The following is a 20,767-nucleotide window of genomic DNA, read 5'->3' as shown; positions in this document are numbered from 1 at the left end:
TATTTTTTTTTCTTAATTTTCCTTTTTTAAGTTAAAAAAAACACACAACCAACAGCTGGGTGGAAAAAAAACCTTCTGAAATTAAAAAGTTGGTCTCTACAGCAGAGGGGAAATCTATTTATTTTACCCTCCCTCTTCCATAGAAAATAAAGCAAGCCACCTTTGCTGCCGCAACGAGTCAGAATTAAGTACACACACACACACACACACACACACACACACACACACACACCAAAAAAACCCAAACAACCAAAATAATTAAAAAAAAAAAAAAGGATAGAGCTATTGCATTGTAATTTACAATGCAAAGCAGGGGGTGGGGGTTGGGAATAAACAAACTGGGAGGATGCCCCTAGCATCTCCTCTGAGGGTCCGTAACAGAGATCTCCAAAGCCAGCACAAAGCTGTTACTGGTGGGGGACGGGGGAGAGCTGCCCCGGCACTACTTCACAACTGAGACCTGTAAAGTGCATGTGGGTTCTGCAACCTAACTGTGTGGAGTTGGGACAGGGTTGGATTGGTTTAAAAAAAATTAAATTAAAATTACAAAAAAAAAAAAAAAAAACAACCAACAACAGCTGAGCAATGCTACATATAAAGAGGGAAGGAAAAATAAACAGCCCCCAAATTCTGGGATCCCACGTGGCCCAAGCATGCACAGCTGCCCTCCCCACGCCCCCCCCCCAAATATATATATAGCGAGCGCCAGGCTCCGAGCCTACAGGGAGCGCTTGCTTGTACTGTGCATGCTTGGGTCTTTCACAGCGAAATGAGCAGCTTTGATAAACCACAGTTCCCCTCTCCCATCCGACGAGCAAGCACTCCGCTCTGCGAAAAAGTAGGAAGTCTGGAGCCTGTTGATTCGTCAGACGGGCTCCGTTCAGTTTCTCGTGCGTTGGCTTTATTGGTTCGGCGGCGGTGTAAGGCAGGCATGTTAGAGTCCACTTATTATTCAAAACGGGAACAAAACAAAATCCAGTTCGCCAGCTTGAAACTCCAGCGCTTCATCTCCCCGCATCATACGTCCGGGAGAGCTCCCTTCCCCACCCTCATCCCATCCCCTTCCCTCTGAAAAATAAACCAGGAACAAAAATCAAAAGTGGGGCAACCCCTCCACGCTTTTCCGACAGACGTCACCCAGGTCTGCCCCAGGCATCCGGCGAATACAGAGGAGATCCGAGCGATGGGACTGAAGAGACGAGAGTCCTGGCTCTCCCCGGCGGGGTCTGTCCCACCACAGGCCCTGTTCGTTCATATCAGCCTGGGGGGTGGGGGGTGTGTGGTGTGTGTGTGTGTCTATGCTACGACAAATTCTGATTTCAGGTCTGCCTTGACTTCAGGCTTCCATACTGAATCCTCGAAGTCTAGGTCCAGGCTGCCTTCGCTAGACACGCTGCTGTTGCTGTTGGTCCGGCTGGACTTGCGATTTGGCAGCCAGTGGTATGGGGCCCGGGCGTCCCGCCGTGCCTTCCGACGCAGCCTCTTCTGCTGCATCAGCAGCTGCAGGCGCTCCACCTTGCAGCGGGTGGCGCGGTTCTCGGTCTGCCGCAGACGGTCACCTGAAACCAAAGAGCAATTGGGGGCATGTGTTAGTTTTATGGGTTCACATTTGGAGTCTTGCTTATGTTACCGCAGCTCCCGGGGGCTCCCACGATGATCAGCGCTGTACAGCGCATTGCAAAGCCATCGGGGCGGGGGATCTCCCTTGCTAGCTCAATAGATTATTATCCCCATTTTACAGATGAGGAAGGCAGATGCAGAAGTACCCACCCCAGTTTCAGTGGGATTTATGCATGCATCAGCTCCTCAGATGCATAAAGGGGATGGATTCAATGAATAGGGGTCTGGAACAGCTTCTGTATGAGGAGAGATTAATGAGACTGGAACTTTTCAGCTTGGAAAAGAGACAACTGAGGGGGGATAGGATAGAGGTCTATAAAATCATGACTGGTGTGGAGAAAGTGCATAAGGAAGCATTATTTACTCCTCATAACACGAGAACTAGGGGTCACCCAATGAAATTAACAGGCAGCAGATTCTAAAAACAAACAAACAAAAGGAAGTGTTTCTTCATACAACGCAGTCAACCTGTGGAACTCCTTGCCAGAGCATGTTATTATGGCGAAGACTGTAACAGGGTTCAAAAAGGAACTAGATAAGTTCATGGAGGACAGGTCCATCAATGGCGATTAGCCAGGGTGGACAGGGATGGTGTCCCTAGCCTCTGTGTGCCAGAAGCTGGGAATGGGCGACAGGGGATGGATCACTGGATGATTCCCTGTTCTGTTCATTCCGTCTGGGGCAGCTGGCATTGGCCACTGTCAGAAGACAGGACACTGGGCTAGACTGACCTTTGGTCTGACCCAGTGTGGCCGCTCTTATGTAACTACCGCCCTTCCGCCCCTTTGAAAATACCTGCCGAGGAGAATTGCCCAAATGGCAGAGGTGGGAGTGAAAAAACACCTCACGACAATCAAGCATCCCAGTCTGAGAGCACCGTTTAGCAAAGGATCTACAAGCACTGCGCGAACCACTAGGCGAGAATTATCCCCTTATCCACAGATGGGGAAACTGAGGCGAGGAGCAGGAACAATTTAAATACTAGACCTGGCAGAGCACTAAAAAGACATGCTAGAGGGAACAATGTTGCCTTTTTTGATCCAATAGGCCTTTTAAAAAGCGTTACAAGGTCATCTGGTAGGTCAGCAGCAGAACTGGGACTAGAACCGAGGAGTCCTGAGTCCCAGCTCCTTGCTCCAACCACTAGACGCCATTCCTTTCCCAGAGCTGGGAACAGAACCCAGGAATCCTGGCTCCCAGTCCCCCTGTTCTACTCCCTGGATCCCACCACCTCTGGCAGTCTAAGGAAAGTTCAAATTCTAGCACCTTTCCTACCAGCAGGATCCCAAAGGAGAGGGAGAACCTGGACCAGGAACTGAGACGGCTTAGGGCAGCAGCTGTGATCAGAAACTCCCGCTGAACTGCCATGCGGCCGGAGGCCATGCACCGAGGACTCCCCTGTCTGGCCATCAGGAGTAATCCCGCCCCAGTGCCGAATGCTCGCTAGCTGCCCCACTCCTAACTGAGTTCCTCTGAGCTCCCCCACTCCGTTCAGTCCCTACCCCCCAAAGAATTATTTACCCCTCCCAGAGTACAGGCCAGAAAGCTTCATTCCCAGACGTCCCAAAATCGACACAAATCTCCCCAATTCACAAGCAGTGTCATGTTTGTTTTATCGCCATGGAAACAGCAGGGGGTTGGGAGAGGAAACATACCCCCTCCCATACACACACCTTCTTCCTTCCTATACCCAAGGATAAATAGAGCATGGTGTGTCTGGGAGGACGCGGGGGGGACTGCTGGGAAAGGAGAACCATTTTGTACAGGCCCTTCCAGCTCCCAGCATTCCCCCTCTTCCCGGTGACCCACGCAAAGAGCACCCAGTTTGATCCCTAGTTCTGGCTGTACCAGGCCCCCCCCCCCCAATCTCTGCTTCAGCCCCCCAAAATGCCGCTATCCCGGGCCTCCAAGAGGCGGACAGACAGGAGACTGCACAGCAGTGGGGAAGAGCCTGGATCCACAGCCTGGCCTCAGCAGAGCGGGGAGGGGGCTATTAAGACCCCCTCTTCCCCCCAGGCTGGATCCCGCCTCAAAACAGCTTCCGGGGTGGGGTTGGGGGGCGCTACAGCCAGTGCCATCCACACAGGAGAAGGCCCCACAGTGGAAGAGCCCGAAAAGGGTGGTGTGGAGGCCACAGAGAGCATGGGGCAGCTCTGTTTCCGGGGAGGAAGGGGTTGGAAGGAGTGGGCAGGGACGCTGCTCAGGTGCTCTCCCTGCGAAGGGAGAGATTGTGCCAGGGGCAGAGGTAGGTTTGTTGGGCATTTTAATGTGGGGGGCTCCCCCTTACTGAGTGGAACAGAAGCCACTGGCTGCTTCCCACCCACTCCTCTCCATCAGGAGCGCAAGCGCTCAGTGCCGGGGAGAGGGCGCGCCAGAGAGCGAGCGCCCCGCTTGGTTTAGCAGCGAGTGGGAGGATGAACAATTGCACATTTATAGATATGGGCTTCAGTGCCGGAGAAAGAGGAAAAGAGGATCCCACTCAATAATAAACTTGGCCGTGAAAGCGGCTCTCTCCCCCCCCAGCGCCGGGGGAGGGGAGGGAGCATGTGGCACCAGGTGGGGTGGCGAGAGACAGAGATGGGATTACAGCAGATCGGTTCTGCAGCCTGGCAGAGAGGAAACTAGAACCGACGAGGCCCCGAACCATACGGGCTGCGAGCGGACAAGGACGGTCATTGTGTGCGCGCATGGGGGCAGGAAAACGGGCCGTACAGAACCGAGGCACAGAAAATATGGGTTCCCTGTTTCCCCCATTACAAGGAGGGGAATCAGTTCTCCCCGGTCTCTGTGCCTTGGTTTCCCCCCAATCTGTGAAGCAGGGGTAGCACTCTTCCAGCTCTAGGGGGAGGAATGTGGCTAGGAGGAGAAGGCTGGACATACTGGTGAGGGGCTCCAAGACTGGATTGTCGGGGCCTGGCGAGAACCTAGAGACTCCAGAGAGTTAATATTCCTTATCTGTATTGGGGGAGGGCCAGAGGCCCCAGTCCCGTGGTGTTAGGCATTACCCAGACACAACGAGACTCTCCCGGACCCATGGCATGTCCAATCGCAAGTCATCCATCCCAAACCCCAGATCCAAAGCTCACACCTGCTCAGGTTTCTGGGGAGGGGGGGTCCCCAGGTGTGATCCATCCCACTTGGCCCCCCAGCTGTTTTCTGTTGCAGGGTCCTGATAGCGGCTCGGCTAAGAACCAGGGGTGCACAGGGAGATAGCTATGCAAGAGAGCCCCGTGGCAGATGGGGAAGGGGGCCCTGAAATCAGTTCCCCTCAGCTACAGCCACACCAAACCCTCTCCCCTGTAGCTACAGCTAAACTGCCCCCTGCCCACTGGCAGCAGCTCTTGCCAGAGCCCTCCCACCAGAGATCCCCTCAGCGCCCCCCCCGCAGAGACCCTCTCCAAATGCTACTGATGCCTCAGGCCCCCTTGCCGTCCATGGCTGCATCAGTGGGCGGAAAGGCATGCTCGGCATGCACAAGCCTTAAATATTTAGGATCCCCTCCAGGGGGAAAGGGAGGAAAAAAATCCCTGCAGAGATACTAGCCCTGTTTGTCTGGCATGCGAGCCAGCGGGGCGCTGTGGATAGCCGGCTAAACACAAGCAACAGTGTTAGTTTGTGTGCCTGCCCTCCCCCCTCGCCCCTTCCCTCCGTGAGAGCTCTCTGAGCGACTTCCCCTGCAGCCAGCAATGCAAAGAAACAGTCTGGGCCAGATCCGTCCTCACACAGCAACGCTACTGTTCCCAGGAGCTCGGGACAGCCGAGTACGTGGCTAGGGGTCACCGGGGCTGGGGTGATTGCTCAGAGAGAAATGGAGAGCTGCCCCCCCCCCCCTCCAGCCCCTACCCACGGATATGCCAGCTGCAAACATGTCTGAGCCAGGTTCTAACACAGGGCAGAAGGGATTTGCAGGGTGAGGGTGTCTATGAACCTTGTTATTAAACCCCCAGGGTGGAGGAGGTGGAGCATCTATCTCCCCTCTCTCACACACTAGAGTTTCACACGAATGCCAGAACCAGTGCCAGATCCTGCACTGGGGCTGAGCAGGCTCTGGAGAAGCCCAGTTAAAAGGGTCCTAGGCCATGATGCAGCTACCAGGCTTTATAGCCCATTTCAGACTGGGCTATAAAGTCTATATAGCCCTATATAGCCCTTGTCCATCCTGGAAGAAGTTGCTACATCGGGAGCAGGACAACCGGGTGACTACATGTTAAATCTGCCCCATCCCTCCCCCCCTTTTTTTTTTGCTGGTCAAACACTGTTTCACCTTGTGGCGTAGATGGGACCACTGTCCCTCAGTTGCATGCAGACCCACGCGGATGCCAGCATTTCTATAGTGTGGACAGGTCCTTGGAAACCAGCTCAGCCTCAGAGTAGGACTGCCACCTCTGAGACACAGAAAACCCAGCCAACCCCGAGGGGCCCCCTTAATGTCCGCCACCCCGCTCCTTAGCCCTCCCTGCTGGCGAGCCCCGGCTCTGTCCCGCTTCCCGGGCAAGGTGGTGCCGAGAGGAGCCACCGGAGTTGGGCTGGTTGAGGGCCGAGCACGCAGAATGGGACCCGGCCGTGCTCCCAGCCACGTGACGTGCAAAGCAGCCGCAAGATGGCTGGGTGGCCGTGCAGCACGCAGGTGCCATGAGCCCCAAGCGAGAAAGAACCCACCCTACTGTATCTTTTCACCAGTAAGGACAGTGCAAAAGCAGCTGGGGAAGGGGGCGGCAGGGGGGAGAAAACAAGAGACTGGGCAGCCCCGAGTCCTCCAGCAGCAGCCATATTTCAAGATGGCTGCCGTGGCCTAGTTCCCATCCCACCAGGCCTCGCTCAGGCTCTCTGGGAGGGCTCGCACGCGACGTTCGGGCCCCAGCGAGCTCTTGTTTGCATTGGCTGAGAGGCAAAGACCCAGTGGGCGGGGGGGAGGGCACGGGAAGAATCACATTTGCACAGCACACCACCACGCGGCCCCCGCCTGGGGCTTCAGAAACGCGAGTGACTTCCAGTTTCAGTTCTTTTCTCTAAGCAAATCATTGCAGAGAAGGAACCTCGGGGCGGCCAGGAGTCCCGGCTCCCTTCCTGCTTCGAGCAGTGCAGGTGTACAAAGGGGAGCGACTGCTTGGGGGGGGGGGGGGGGAGGAGAGATGCTACCTTCCACGCCTGAGCGAGTGCGTCTCAGACACACCCTATCCGCCGAGCCCCTCCCTTCCACCCAGCACCCCCTCCTGCCCTAGTTTCAAACCCCTACTGGGAAGAGGAGAGAGGGCTGTTCCCACATCCCCGCTGCTGTCCTCCCAACACAGATCATCTCCAGCGGAGAACCAGCCATTTCCTACTCTAACCATTCATGGGGCTTTGCAATGTGTGTGTGCGGGCGCGGGCTTAAAGGGGGTCCCAGAGTCAATAGCTTACAAAAGCTTCCTCCACCCTTGGGTACCGATGGAGGGTGAATTAAATGGGGTGGGGGGAGGAGTTGGGTTCCTGCCCCCCACAATCACACGCAGAGTTTAAGCAGCACCGATCGGGGGGCACGGGAAGAGGCTGGAAGCAAGGTGTGCAATGTTATTTCAAAACCAATCAGTGAAAGGCCCACGACCCCTCCCAAACCCTAGGAACGGGGTGGGTGGGGCAGCTGGAGTCGGCTTCCTGCAGGGCTCAGCACATTTCCAGCCCCTGGAGCAGGGCCTTTGTTGTTGCCTCTCCCCCCCCCCCACCCACCCACCCCGCCTTATCCCCTTCTTTTTCTTCTTCTTCTTCTTCTTCTTCTTCTCCTCTCTCTCCCTCCCCCTCAGTTTCTTTTCTGCAGCGCCCACCTCCCTGCGCCGGAGCCAAGTGAAAAAACAGAGCAGGGAAGCTGGGGTGGATGGAATGCAGCTTCCCCCCCGCCCCCAGGACGCTCTGGGGGGGGTCGATCCCAGCAAGGGGGGCTTGAAAGGACTTTGAGAGGGGCTGCGGGGGGGAGGAAGCAGCATTGCTCCGAGTGGAGGAGGGGAGCTCACCCAGAGAGGCCTCCCCGGGGATGGCGGAAAAGGAGAACGTAGGAAGGGCTGAAGCCAGAGGCTGGGGTTTGCTAGGCAGCCTGCAGCAGTGAGCTTGGGAAGGCAGGATGGAGGGGAAAGGAAAGGAGAATGGAGAGAGATGGAGGGAGCTCATCTGAGGACGACACCCCCCCCCTGCACCCCTCAGGTCCCCACAAGCAGAGAGAGACCCCCGAATCCTGCCCCGGCCCCAGGGCAAGCAGCCGCCAGCATCTGGGCGGCTCGGAAGCTGGTTGGTTGCCACGTCTCATTTCTCTCTCCCCTGCCAAGAGACGCTTCCCTATGAGGGAGGGCAGCTGCCCGTCTCACATGCCGGTGACGTCCCCGGGCGCAAGAATCCTGCTAAGCCCTGTTCGGCGGCTCCGGCGTCATGAAAGGAAGAACAAGGAGGGGGCGGGAAGGAAAGAAATTAACTTTCTGGGGATGGGAGGGGGCGGCACAGGGCCCAAAGCTCAAGGTGAATAAAGAGCTGCTCCCTGCAGATAAGTGGAGGCCTCCTACACGCATACCCCAGCCGAGCCCTGCCATGGGAACGGGTGGGCGGGGTAGAGACAGGGCCCTGCCTTACCAGCCGCATACACAGCCTCTTACCGACGCTCTGCCCTTGGAGGGACCTCAAAGCCCTTGGCTGGCAGCGCATAGGTTTGGCCGCAGGAGCCACCCCACCCCCACCCGTGTGTGATGTCAGGAAACGGTCCCACACTGGGGGGAAACTGAGGCACAGAGAGGGCGAGCCACTTGGCCATTGTGAGCCATCAGCGAAGCTGGGAATGGAACCCAGGAGTCCTGACTCCCAGTCTCCTGCTCTAACCACTGGATCCTGTTCCACTCCCGGAGCTGGGGATAGAACTCAAGAGTCCTGACTCCCAACCCTGTGCTCTGACCACTAGACCCCACTGCCTCCACGCAGGTGCCTGAACAGACTATGCCAATGGCTTGTCTGCGGCAGCTGCAAGGCTCATGAGCTTCTGCAGAGGTGGCAAACTGGTTCGGGGCTGGGGACACACGTCTGACTTCTAGGATCCTGCGTAACCTAGGGCAGGCCCCAGCTCGGGAAGTGGTGACGGCAAATGCAAAGTCCTCTCCAGGCAGATGTCTGGCTGGAGTCCACCTAGAAGCACCCCAAAGCTTGGCACCCAGACAGAGGGCTCTGCCCCCAGCTGGGAAAGGGCCCAGGGCGAGGGGTGGGAAGTATATTTTCAAGTCTGCCAGGAAGAAAAAGCAGGATTGTTTTGTGTTGACCCCACACACAAACCCTCCCCCCGACTTCTATTTCTGCAGCATGTCCCCAGCCTACAGCTTCCTCAGGGCCAGGCCAAAAATGCCAAACCAGAGGCCAAGTGCTTTCTTCCCCACCCCTCCCCAACCAGCCTCCCTGGCTCTGAATGGGGCCCTTTGTCTCGCCCTGGATTTAGACGGCAAGTGGAGAAGGGGGTGTGCGTGTGTGGCTGCATTGTAGCCAGAACAGAGGCGAGAGCAGCAGGGGACAGACAGGAGAGATTGGAGGGAAAGAAGGAAGTGGGAGGAGATGGTGGCCTGCTGAATGAGATCAGAGGAAGGGATAAAAATCTTTCTGCACCAGGAATTGCTGGGGGGGGTGGGCGCAGAGTCACCCCCATTCCAGGAGTCCTCCAAAACCCATGCATGCACACCCCAGGCCAAGTTACCCATTGGTAATGCCACCAATCCGAATGGAGTCACAACGCCGGCACAGAACACGGTTCAACGAACACATAGAACATACAAAAAACGGCCAGATAATTCTGAGAAGAGTTCAGCCAGCGGCCACAACCGGGGCCAGCGCTTGGTTCCCCCATTTTAAAACATCTGAGTAAGTGGGGCAAAAGTTTCCCAAAGGCATTAAGTGCCCCCTATATACGGAACAGTCCTCAATGTCACCAACTGTGCCAAACAGTGTTGGAGACCTACAATAGGACACACACGTGTTCCTTCAGAACCATGCCACCAAGCCTCAAGGTCACACCTATGAACACCAACTTATTTATATCACAGGTAACCTGATCAGACTTAGGACCCCTCCTCCCTTAATGGGTGCTGTACACACACACACACACACGTGTTCGCAGCCCCTGCCCTTGAAGAGCTTCCACAATCCTTAGCCAAGATTCTCACAAGTAACTAGCTATTTTTGGGGTGTCCCCCGCCTTCTGACTGGGGACACCTAGTGGCTAGGGCACAACAGTGGGACTCAGGAGACCTGGGTTCTATTCCCAGCTCTGCCATGGCCCTGCTGGGCAACCTTGGGCAAGACTCTGGGCCTCAGTTTCCCCATCTCTGAAGGGTAGGGGGGAGATCATAAAACCGACATCCTTTGTAAGGCACTCTGAGATCTACGGATTAAAAGTGCTAGGTAGTATAACAGAGGGGCCTGATTTGCAAAGGGTACTTTTTGAAGATCAGATCATGTTGGAGTCCCAAAATTCACCAGTGAAAATCTTGGCTCTTCATTTTAAGTCTTAGGTTTTAAAATTTTATTTTATTTTCAATGCCAGGACTAGTTTCCCCATCCCCCTGAGTCCAATTCACCAAACAGGAAGCGAAATTGACAGTCTCTTCTTCCAGTGACATTATTTGGCAGCTTTTAGAACCCCATTTGAGTAATCAGCCAACTATAGCCCTTGCCCATTGAACGGGTTAACACAAGCCCTGTGGTTTTCCACATTAACTCACTGGGGCACACACACCCCTTACTAGGGTTGAAGGGGAAAGGTAAACACACATAAGAAACAGGTAATAGGTTTGCAAATTCCCCAGGGAATCACTGAGCGCCTTAACTGCACGCCTTAACTGCATGGATGAGATGCAAATTGGGGGCAAAGAGATTTTTCTTTTCTTTTTTTTTTTTTTTTTTTTTTTTTTTTTTAAAAAGGAGAGAAACTTGCACATTAAATGCATAGCCCCCAGCTTGCCCATTGGAGGGTGAGAGCATTGATACTGGGTCCCTCCAATGGAGCGATTATGCATCACTCCAAATCAGTATGTAGCCAAGAAAGCATAGGCATAACAGTACATTTTAATAGGCAAATCACAAGCAGAGGACCTAAAGATAATAGCACTGTAAGACTGTCAGGGCAGGGACCTTCCATTTCTATAGGGCCAGATCCTCACTGGTATTTTGGCCCCTAGCTTCCATTGAAATCAAGGAATTAGGACCCTAAACACCTTTGAGCATGTGGGCTATTGTGCCTAGCACACAGTGTAAACAGAGCGCCCTATCACACCCCCCGCCCCCAAGTCAATCAACACCCTCCATTGGTTTAATTATTCTGCTGTTAAGCCTTCTGCAGTCTTTACAGACACTTGGGGGGGTCCTAGGCGAAGAGGCTTTTGGAACAAGATGGCAAAGGGCCAGTCATTAAAATAAATAAATAAGCAAACAAACAGGCTCTCTTTACTCTGCAGCAGAGGGTGGAGTCTGAGCGCAGGCAGCTCTACCAGGGGAGTTAACCTTTGGCTAGAAGTGCCGGGGTTTCACCCAGAACCAGGCTCAATCTCTCGGCCTTCTTTCGGCGAAGGGCAAATCGTGGTACTTGGGAACACTCGGCTTTTCACCCTCCCCCTTCGCTGCCCCCCCTTCCGCGCCAGTTGGCTGGAAGCCCCATCAGGACAGTTACAGAACAAAGAGGCAGACGGAACCGGATACACAGAGGAAGTGAATCGGAGCAAGCAAATCCCAGCTAGGGACCCAGCCTCCTTCCTTCCCACCCCATCACCCACACTTCCTCTGTCGTCAGCAGGGGCCCTGCAGCCCATCAAGACCTAGGCCTGGGGAGAAAGAGATGCAAAAGCCCCCTCCGCCCCCTTCCTTCTGAGCGCCACACTAAGATGATCAGCAGAACCATCCTCCTGCCTCTGATGGCCTTTAACTCTCACTCAGCTGCACCATTGAAATCAATGGGGTGCCAGGACCCAGCCAGCACTCTCAGCATCACACCTGTCTTGGGCCCGTGGTGGGCCTGGTCCAGCCCAGTTGCCATGGACATGTCACAGCTTCCCTAACAATGAGGCCTGCGGCGAGCGCCAAAGCCATAGCTCAGCCAACAGGGACAAGCAAACAGCCACAGGGCCACATGGGGGGGGGGGGGGGTCACGGGGCAGGACTCACCACTGGGCTTGCACATCCTGATTTGGCTCTGGCACTGGACCACGGAGTGCAGGGGCTGCGAGGCCATGGCGGTCGCGGACGTCAGTTTCTCTGAGGTAGTTTTGCCGGCGGGGTCCGGGGAGGGTGGGGGCGAGGAGGGGGCGCACTGGGTCTGGCACCGCAGCTGCGTCAGGGACTGAGGCATGCCCTGGTAGTGCCGTGTGGCGCTCAGGAGGTCATTGAGGATCTGAAGGATGGTGCCGATATCACGCCGGGGCCGCCCGCTGCTGTCCTGGCAGTTGGGGTGCAAAGTGCCTGCAGGGGAGAAGAGTTGGGGGGAGGGGGAGGAAAATGGTCAGGAGGTATGCGTCATGCCATGGTGCCTGTAGGGGATGCTTGGGGGGCAGTAGCTGAGCCCTACCCTTGGCACACTCTGTCCCACCACCCCTCAGTGGCTCCCCATAAGCATCTTTGTGTTCTGGGGCAGGTCACAGTGCAGGGCCCTGGGTCGAGGGGGGTCAATGCACTGAATCTCCCAGGAAGGCTGGCAGCCAAAGCTGGCACGAGCCCCCATCCCAGGCAGGATGCTGAGGTAGGAAGAGATGCATCAAACTCAGCTCTCATTAGCCACCAAAAGTTGCCCTCACTTGGCAACAGCTTCTGGTTACCACGCCAACCAACCTGGGCCTTGGTCCAGCCCTGGTTCTCCCCTCCCCATTGTTCTGCACAAGCAGCGTGAAAAAAAGACAGTTTCCAATTCCCCAGCCACGCACACCGGCGCTTGCCGATGGCATCGCACCGGAACTGGTGAGAGGAGAATCGAGCGCACAGTCCCCTGGGCTCTCAACATACCGGAGAAGGTCCCTGAGAAGACCCCAGGAGCGTGGTTAACGAAGCTCTCTATGACTGCGCCAGGCTTGCGGGATCGGCTTGTTGGGGCTGGGTTGCTGCTGGCAGAATTGTTACTCCGGGTGCTACAGTCCACCTGGCAAGTGGCAGGAAAGAGACACTTATTAGCCATTAAAAACAAACAGACACTAATGGGCCTGAAGGCTCCCACTAACCCGCAGCCACTGGGGCAGACCCTAGGTCGACGGGTGGCTGGGGGAAAAAGTCCCACATCCAAACTCCAAAGTTACAATCTTATTTCCTTGGCCAGCATAAGGCGTGAGGTTTCCCTCAACCCTTTGGGACAAGGCAGTACCCACACCCACGCAGGGCGATCCCATAATCATCATTGTCCCTCGGTCTTAACTAGTGCTTGTCACCCACAGATCTCAAAGCACTTTACAAAGGAGGGCAGCGTCATTATCCCCATTTTACAGATGGGAAAACTGAGGTACAGGGCACTGAAGCAACTTGCTCACCCAGCAGTGGCAGAGCCAGGAACAGAACCCAGATCTTCTGCATGCCAGTCCAATGCTATATCAACTAGGCCATGCAGTCACAGGGCACTTCCAAAAGCAATACCAGAAATCAGCCAGGTTTCAAACCTGCATTGACCAAGCCCCATTCAAAACCATTCACAGTGAAGAAAAAGGATTTAGAGGGCATCTTCATTGCTAACATCTGCCTTACATTTGGGTCTTGAGCCTCCAAGACCCATGAACCCATTTGGGCCAAGAAACCCACTCACTTGGAAGGGAGCATGGTCTAGTGGTTAGGGCACGAGAAGACCTGGGCTCTACTCCCGGCTCTGCTGCAAAACCTTGAGTAAGTTGCTTTCCCTTATCTGTGCCTCAGTTTACCCACCTGTGAAATGGGGATAATGTGGCTGCCTGCCTTTGGGAAGTGCTTGGCAATGAAAGATGCCAGCCAAGGATTATGATGAGTCTGATAAGCAGTGATCCTACTTTGAGACCTGAGGGCTGCTGGATATTTCCTCCCATGGCAGGCTGGGGTTTTCCTTGGATTACAAGCATTTTGCAGTCAAAGCACAAGAGGCAGTACACAGACCAGACTGGATAGCGTCTCTCACACAGGGAAACGCTCTCCCCCGACACCCCCTACCAAAATCTAAAGCAGGAGACCTTTGCCTTACACTTTGCAATAAAAAGAGAATACTATGCCTTTTTCTGGCACCATTTGCCTCAGGATCTCACAGCATTTGGAAAAATGTAACAAGGCCTCACAACACCCTCGTTCTATAGATGGGGAAACTGAGGCACGGAGTTGGGCTGTGACCGGTCAGTGGCAGGAGTGGAAATAGAGAGGTTCTTGTTCTAACCACTATAGAGCAGATACCTTCCAGACCCAGGACTAGAACCCAGGAGTCTGGAGGCCCAGCTCCCTCCTTTTCTCTCCCCACCTGACTTATTTTTTAAAGCCAGACTCACCTCTGAGCAGGAGGAGACGACGCTACTGTTAACTGTTTGCGTGCTGGCCCCGTGTGACCGGAACATCCCGGCTGTGACAGGGGCCGGGTGGGCGGCGTTACAGTACATGGGCGTGGCCTGTGCCGAGGGGGCGGGGCTGGGGGCGGGGCTCTGCTGGCAGGTGGGCACCACTGGGATGCGGGCGAAGTTGGAGCTGCTCCCTCCGTGAAGCGTCCTGCACTGGGGGGTGGGGCCGGCCGCTGCCCCGGGCTCCCCCCGGCTGGCGATGACGTGCCGATGCTGGAGCTGCCCTCCGCTCTGCTGAGCCGCCAGCTGGAGCTGCACGAACATCATGTGGTCGCCGACCCGCAGGGCTAGCGTCAGGGGGGACCTTCCAGACAGGAAGTCATTGACCTGAAGAGAGGAGAGGAGTTAGGATCACAGTCTCAATCGCGGTGCAGCAGCTTTGGGTGAGGTGGGGGCACCAGCAGAGTCCGACCCACTGCAAAGGGGCAGGAGAATGGTCCCAGGTGCAACCGGTTCCAAGATATGGGGGCGAGGAATGGGACAGGACAGCTCGGGGTTGCTTTGACTTTGCCAAGTGGCGCTGCCTTCTCTCCATTGCCCAGCTGTGCCCCCTGGCCCCCCGATTCAGTGAAGGAACAGGAGTCCTAGAGGGGGGCACCCATGGGCTTCCCCTGAGTAGACTGATCACAGGACTGGGGGGGGACGATGGACGGGGGGTAGGGATCTGAAAGGCTGCTTTGATCATTTAGGGGTGGGGAGCTGGATTTGTGCTTCTGGGGTAGGTACTTGGCCCAGAAGCCATTAACCCCCCCCCTCCCCCCCCCCACACCCCCAGTCTGTATCCCACTCTTCCCCCACCATGATCTCACCCCCCATGCCCACACTGTCTTCTCCCAGCCCACATACAGAAGGCCGCGTTCCCTGCAGCAGGGCAATGGACCCAGAAGGAGCCTGCAGCCATCCCAGAGCCACATGGGCATCAGCACCCGGAGAGCTCCCATGACTGCTGACTGAGCAGAAGCAGGAAAGGGGGAGCGTGCCAAGAGCCCAGCAGGGTGGGGGCAGCTGCCTTGGATAGGCAGGGGCCACGTCGGGGCTAAAACTGAGTAGCCAGGCCTTTTAGAAGAGGGACCCCCTTGCTCCTTAGGAGTTTCTAGCTGCAAGGTCCTCCCAGATCCCCGGAACTCCAGCAGGACACCAGGCAGAGGGGTGCAGGGGGTGGGAGGGGACCCTGATGGGTTAAAGCTCAGGACTCTCAGGACTTGCCTGCCACATCTCATCCTTGCGTGACCCGTGGTGCCAGGGGAGCAACTGACGGAGGCGGCTTTTACAAAAATAAAAACAGGGGAGGGTCGCCACCCCACCCTGGTGATAAACCTGCCCACACAGCCGCTCCCCGCAGTGCACAGGAGGAGATTAACCAGAGCTGGGCGGGGGGGGAAGCGGGACAAGGTCCAGCAGCGGGGGCTGGAATCCACCCTCTGACATACTCTTTATGGCTCTTACTGTGGACGCTTTCTGCCCACCCCCACCCCAGTGACACACGCACCCCTTTTCATTTGCACAGCTGTGCATTTGCATTTCCCTATAGCCTGAAAGAGGCTTCTCTTCCCTGGCGAGTCTAGCATCTGCCAAGCCCGCTGCACCTGAGACAGTGGCAGGGGATGGAGACAATGCCAAGAAAAGTCACCTGACTCCCTCCTTTCCAAGGAGGTCACAGCCAATGCTAAGGGGTCACCCCCATTTTCCCTGCTCCTCGCCCCACGTGGAGCGATAGTAGCCCTTCCAGGCGCTGTAATATGACTTGGCTGGCATGTCCAGACCTCCCACTACAAAGCACTACGTAAGGATCAGAGGGGCTACACCTCTCCAGCCCAAGGGGCTAAGCACACTTCTTTCATGGCTAGGACTTGGGGCCAGTCCCTCAGCGGACTACTTGCCCTGTTCAATCACTGGATAAACCCAGTTTCTGGGCATGGGGGCCCATCTCACACACCCATGAAACAAAGGCAGATGACACGTTTGATCTTTAAAAGGGGAAAGGAAACATCTGGGTCTCCCATGCTATGGAGGCTCTCACGTGAGACACCCAGGACTGGACTGTCTTCCAGAGACGCTGAGCACCCACAAGCACACCCAATGTCAACGTGAGCTGCCAGGGCCCAACACCCATGGCGGGGGTATCAACTCTGGGGGACCAGAAACAGACACCCAGACAATTCAGTGGCCATTTCTGAGTTAGATCTTTGGGTCCCAGGGCTGCATTGGAGCCAAATCCCTGCACAGTGACTCAGTCGAGAGGGAAACAGCCACAGAAGGATTGCAAAGAAGTACCCACTGAACTATCAGAAGACTCCTGGAGAGGTGGTTGGGATTTCACAGCATCTCTTTCTTGTTCACTACCCCAGCTGGAGGGGGATGCTGGGAAGAAGGGGAATTCCCCCAGCAGCTGGAGATCTCCAGCGGGACCTTTAACCTGGAAGGCCAAGCCCAGGGGGAAAACCACTGTGGATTTCACACTCAGGAATTTTCCTCCATCTGGGGCTCAGCACAAACATGCGCCACCTCGCCCCAGCTCTATCCAATCTCCTGCTAGCTTGGCCCTCATTAACCTGAAGGCTCATGAGCAGGACCGAGGAAATCCAAGCTCTCTATGTATCAAACTGCAGCCTGCCCCACATAGCACTTGGTGTCTGGGCACCCTCAACAAGGTCCGGCAGTTCAGGAGGGACACCCCCCCCCCCCCCATCTCCCACATTGCCTTGTGATGTATTCCCCACCCCAATCAGCAAGGCTGCAGGAAGTGGAGGGGCCTCCAGGGTTTGAGCTGGGGATGGGGGAAGAAGTCAGCACTTGGGGGGAAAAGAGGGAAACATGCATCTGCTGAACCCTCGGACCATTCGCCGGGGGAGGGCGCGGCCAGAGACATTAATCTCCCTCATCGCTGATCAGATTCCATGGAGTCGGGTGACCAGGAAGGGGAGGAAAGAGAGACAGAGGGAGGCTGGAGGGGCGTCACTGAGTATGTCACCGCAGAGCCCCCACCTTGAGGAGCCGTTGCAGTGGCATGAGAAGGGAGGCCGGCCATACAGACTCAGCTGGGGTGGGAGGCCCATGCAGTCCCTCCCACCCCACAGGGGTAAAGGCCGACAGGATCCTTGCTGAAGGGGGCTCCCCCGAAGCCCTGCCAGCTCTCACGCTCTGCCCACCCAGCAGCCGTCACCTACGAGCCGTTAGTCACCCTTTCCCAGCTCCCCCTACACGCACCCCTGACCTTTCTGCAGCCAAGACCACCGGTGTGGCGTGTCACTCGCTGAGGGCGACCACAGAGCGCCTTCTCAGTGAGCCCCCACCCCACAACCCTGTATCACGCTCTGTGCGAAGAAGGGGGAAGAGCCTCACACCCCCCATCCCCGCCCGTGCAGATCCCGCAACAGAGGTTACCGCGGCCCAAGGCAGCTGCCATCGCAGCCACCAGGAACCCACCCTGTGCCAAGAGAGCGTGGGTGCCCGGGCCACCTGCAGCTCAGACAGGCAGGAAAACCGCGCAGAGCGAGGCGAGGAGGGGGGCCAGGAGCCAGTCTGAAGGGCCTCCCCACTGGCCCCCAGCTCCTGCGATACCCACAGCTCCGCTGCTGGACACGAGAAGTGAAGAGATGGGGGAGCCTTTCCCTGAGCATGGGGGGCACTTCTGCCCCCCCCCCCCCCCCCGCAGCCCGGAGCAGAGCCACCAAGTCACGCAGAGCAAGGCAGGGTGAAGCAGCCCTGCCAGGCGAGCGTGTGGCCAGGGACCGGCAGCGACTCAAGAAGGTGACTAGAGGACAGCGAGGGGGCAGGCGAGGACACACACCCCCCCAGCGCAGTGCTCCGGGGGCGGGCGGGCCCCTCTGCAGCGTGACTCAGGCGAGCGCACACAGTGACAAAGGCCACTGCGAGGCAGAGCACCTCCATGCCCCCCCCCAAAACACCTACAATGGGGAAGGGAGAGGAGTTTGTCACCCTCCCCCATCTCCCCCCCCAACCCACAGGCTCAGAGAGTGGCAGGTGATGGAGCAGCTGGGAAGGGAGAGGAGCAAGGAACTCCCATGAAAAGCATGGGATGCCCAAATCATAGGGAGGTTGGGGGGAGAAAACCCCTCCCCATGCCCCCAACAGCTGCTCTCCGCCCCCACAGCTAAACAAGGCCAGAGATCCCAACGTGGCTCGGCTCCCCCCCACCCCATTACTTATTCTAGGAGGTGCCTGGCAGCGTAAATCACCCGCCATCTGCTCTGGGGAAAAAAGGCGGGGGGGAAAGAATATTAAAGGCCCAGCTTGAGGGGCTGGCTAGTGCTGCCCCAGGGCCCCCCAGCCCACACCCCTCCCCCCATGCTGCCACTTCACATTCCACCTGCCTGGGGGGCCGGCTTTAACGCTCGCCAGGCGGGGGGGGGAGGGGTGCTATTCCTCCAGCCTCTTCTCCAGCTCCTCCCCCCTCCCCCAGCAGTCAGGGGAAAAGCACAGAGGGAGGGGAGCAGGACAGACGCACACACAACAGTCCTGGTTGTGGAGAGAAGGCCAGGCCGTGCTGATGTCTAGTTACACACACGGGAAGGACACCCCAGCAGGGATCGATCACGGGTGCACCCCGCGCCCTCCTAATGCAGAGGGAGGGGTGGCTTTTCAATCAGCAGCGGCCCAACGCTGGGCAAGGGACCGGGCAGGATCTGCCCCTCTGCTTCTTGGTTCAAGAGGGTCCCGGGAAGGGAGGGGAGGATTCATGAACAAACACTTTGCCCCCCGCCTTTCGTTGGCAAAGATGAATATTTGTCTAAGCTGGCTGGCACTGGGCTGCAAGTGCCTGAGAGGCGGACAGACCCTCCTGCCCTCAGCATGCCAAATGGGGTGCAATTCATGCACCCCACAGAACAGAAGGGAGGCCTCTGTTCTCAGGCCAAGCTTCCAAGGGGGCACCGAGACAGGGACAGCTGTGCACCCAGCCAGCCCTGCTGTCTGCAGCTACCTCCGTTCCCAGCACCAATCTCCTCCCCAGCCCTAGCTTGTCCAGCAGTGGAGACTCCCCCTACACCCGCTTCTCCCCGGCCCCAGCAGTAGCTTCGGTATCACACCAAGACCCCCCCCTTCCCCCCCCCATCCAAGAGAGACGCTGAGTTCTGAGAAGCCGTGGGAAAAGCGGCTTAAAAATAACAGCGAACCCCCAAGCGCGTCAGATGGAGGCCGCAGAGGAAGAGGTGGGCGTGAAAGAGATGCTGCAACTTCGGCCATCGAGGTTACAGCTGGGGGGGAGGGAACACTCCTCCGGCCCAGGGGAGAGATGTGTGCGCCCACCTACCCTGCACAGAGCCCTGGATGTGGGCGGGGCGGTGGGGGGGGGGGGAAAAGAGGATCCCCAATCTAATCCCAGCCTCTGTGGCTTTCATGACCCTCAGTTTCTCCAGCTGTAACGGGGTGGAGGGAAAACTCAATGTGCCCCAAAGCAGGGGGGTTGGACACCCTGCCCCCCCAAACGCACATGCACCCGATAAACCCACAGCCCCAGCGAGCGCCTCATACACACTCCCGGAGAGAGGGGCCAGCTAAGCCCTTTTCTAACAGCAGAGTCCTCTCCCGGGCCCGCCAGTCACGATTCCCCTCCCTCCAGCCACAAAAGATTCCCCCGGAATCAAAGGCCCAGCAGTCACGACTCCCAGCCCCCCCCCCCCAATCGAGCATCCAGCCATTCAAACACACAGCGCTCGCCCCCGCCAGCCAAACAAAGGGTCTCCAGTGCGGGAGCATCGCTGCCCGGGAGAGAGGCATCTCGAGAGGGCTCTGAACTAACCAGGCTTTGGGGCACCCCAGAATCCCCTCCACCCCTCTTCTTGTCTCAATGGAGACTGCTCCCTTGTTCTCCAGGAGCGGGGAGGGGAAAGCCTCACAGGTGGGAAATTAACATATGGAGAAAAGCCTGGATCCCCAGATGGGAGGGAGCTCAGAGAGCCTCCCCCCGCACAGCTTCCTCGCTCACCCCTAAAGAAACAGGCACTGCTGGGTATCAGCCCCACAGCACACTGGCCTTCCCCTCCCCCATGACCTACAGACCCTCTGCTGATCACCCCTTACTGGCTCAGGTGCAAAGAGAAAAGGGGTGGAGGGGAGCAGCCAATTCCTACACCCACCCCTGTGGGCTTCCACCAGGCAAAATATTGACCATTTAGGGTGGGCCAGACTTTGAGGCTAAATCAGAGGGACTCAGAGAAAGCAGGGTTCATTTCCCCCTCCAAGCTTAGAGTAGTTTTGTCCATGCTCTCTCATCAGAGATCTGAAAGCCGTTTATGACCACGATCTTGTGAAACCTCATGAGCATCCCTATGGCATGGGGGAGGAAGCCAAGGTGGAGAGAGAGAAGGACTCCCCTGTGAGTCAGTGGCAGATAATCCAGATGTCCCAACTACCCTCCACACACACACACACCCCTCCCCAAGCTGAGAAGGGAACCCAGGAGTCCTGCCCCCCAGGCTCCCTGCTCTAGCCATTATACAATCCTGCCTCCCTCTTAAACCAGTCATCCCCTCCCCCCCACACCCTCAGTGACAGTCCCCAAGTCTCTCTAGACTCCTCCAGGTCCCCTTGACGTCAGCAGCCACCCAAGGCTCCCTCTCCTTCCTGGCAGAGGGCCTGACTCACACCTTCCT

At 56.9% G+C, this 20,767-nt stretch overlaps 1 protein-coding gene across 4 annotated transcripts in view; it reads right to left on the bottom strand.

Annotated features, from left to right (window-relative positions):
* Nucleotides 1-231: 231 nt before the first annotated feature.
* MIDN (midnolin) overlaps nt 232-20,767 on the bottom strand; it is a 33,543-nt gene continuing 13,007 nt past the window's right edge. For all 4 annotated transcript variants that reach the window (XM_074939279.1, XM_074939277.1, XM_074939280.1 and 1 more), the window contains exons 5-8: nt 14,088-14,480; nt 12,604-12,736; nt 11,773-12,066; nt 232-1,559 (exon numbers count right to left, since the gene is read on the bottom strand). In XM_074939279.1, coding sequence (XP_074795380.1) covers nt 1,297-1,559; nt 11,773-12,066; nt 12,604-12,736; nt 14,088-14,480 — 1,083 coding nt within the window. In that variant the 3' untranslated portion in view covers nt 232-1,296. The remainder of the gene's footprint in view (nt 1,560-11,772; nt 12,067-12,603; nt 12,737-14,087; nt 14,481-20,767) is intronic.

Source organism: Natator depressus, chromosome 25, assembly GCF_965152275.1.
Source record: "Natator depressus isolate rNatDep1 chromosome 25, rNatDep2.hap1, whole genome shotgun sequence".
NCBI lineage: Eukaryota > Metazoa > Chordata > Testudines > Cheloniidae > Natator > Natator depressus.
This window is presented reverse-complemented; position numbering and strand designations above follow the sequence as displayed.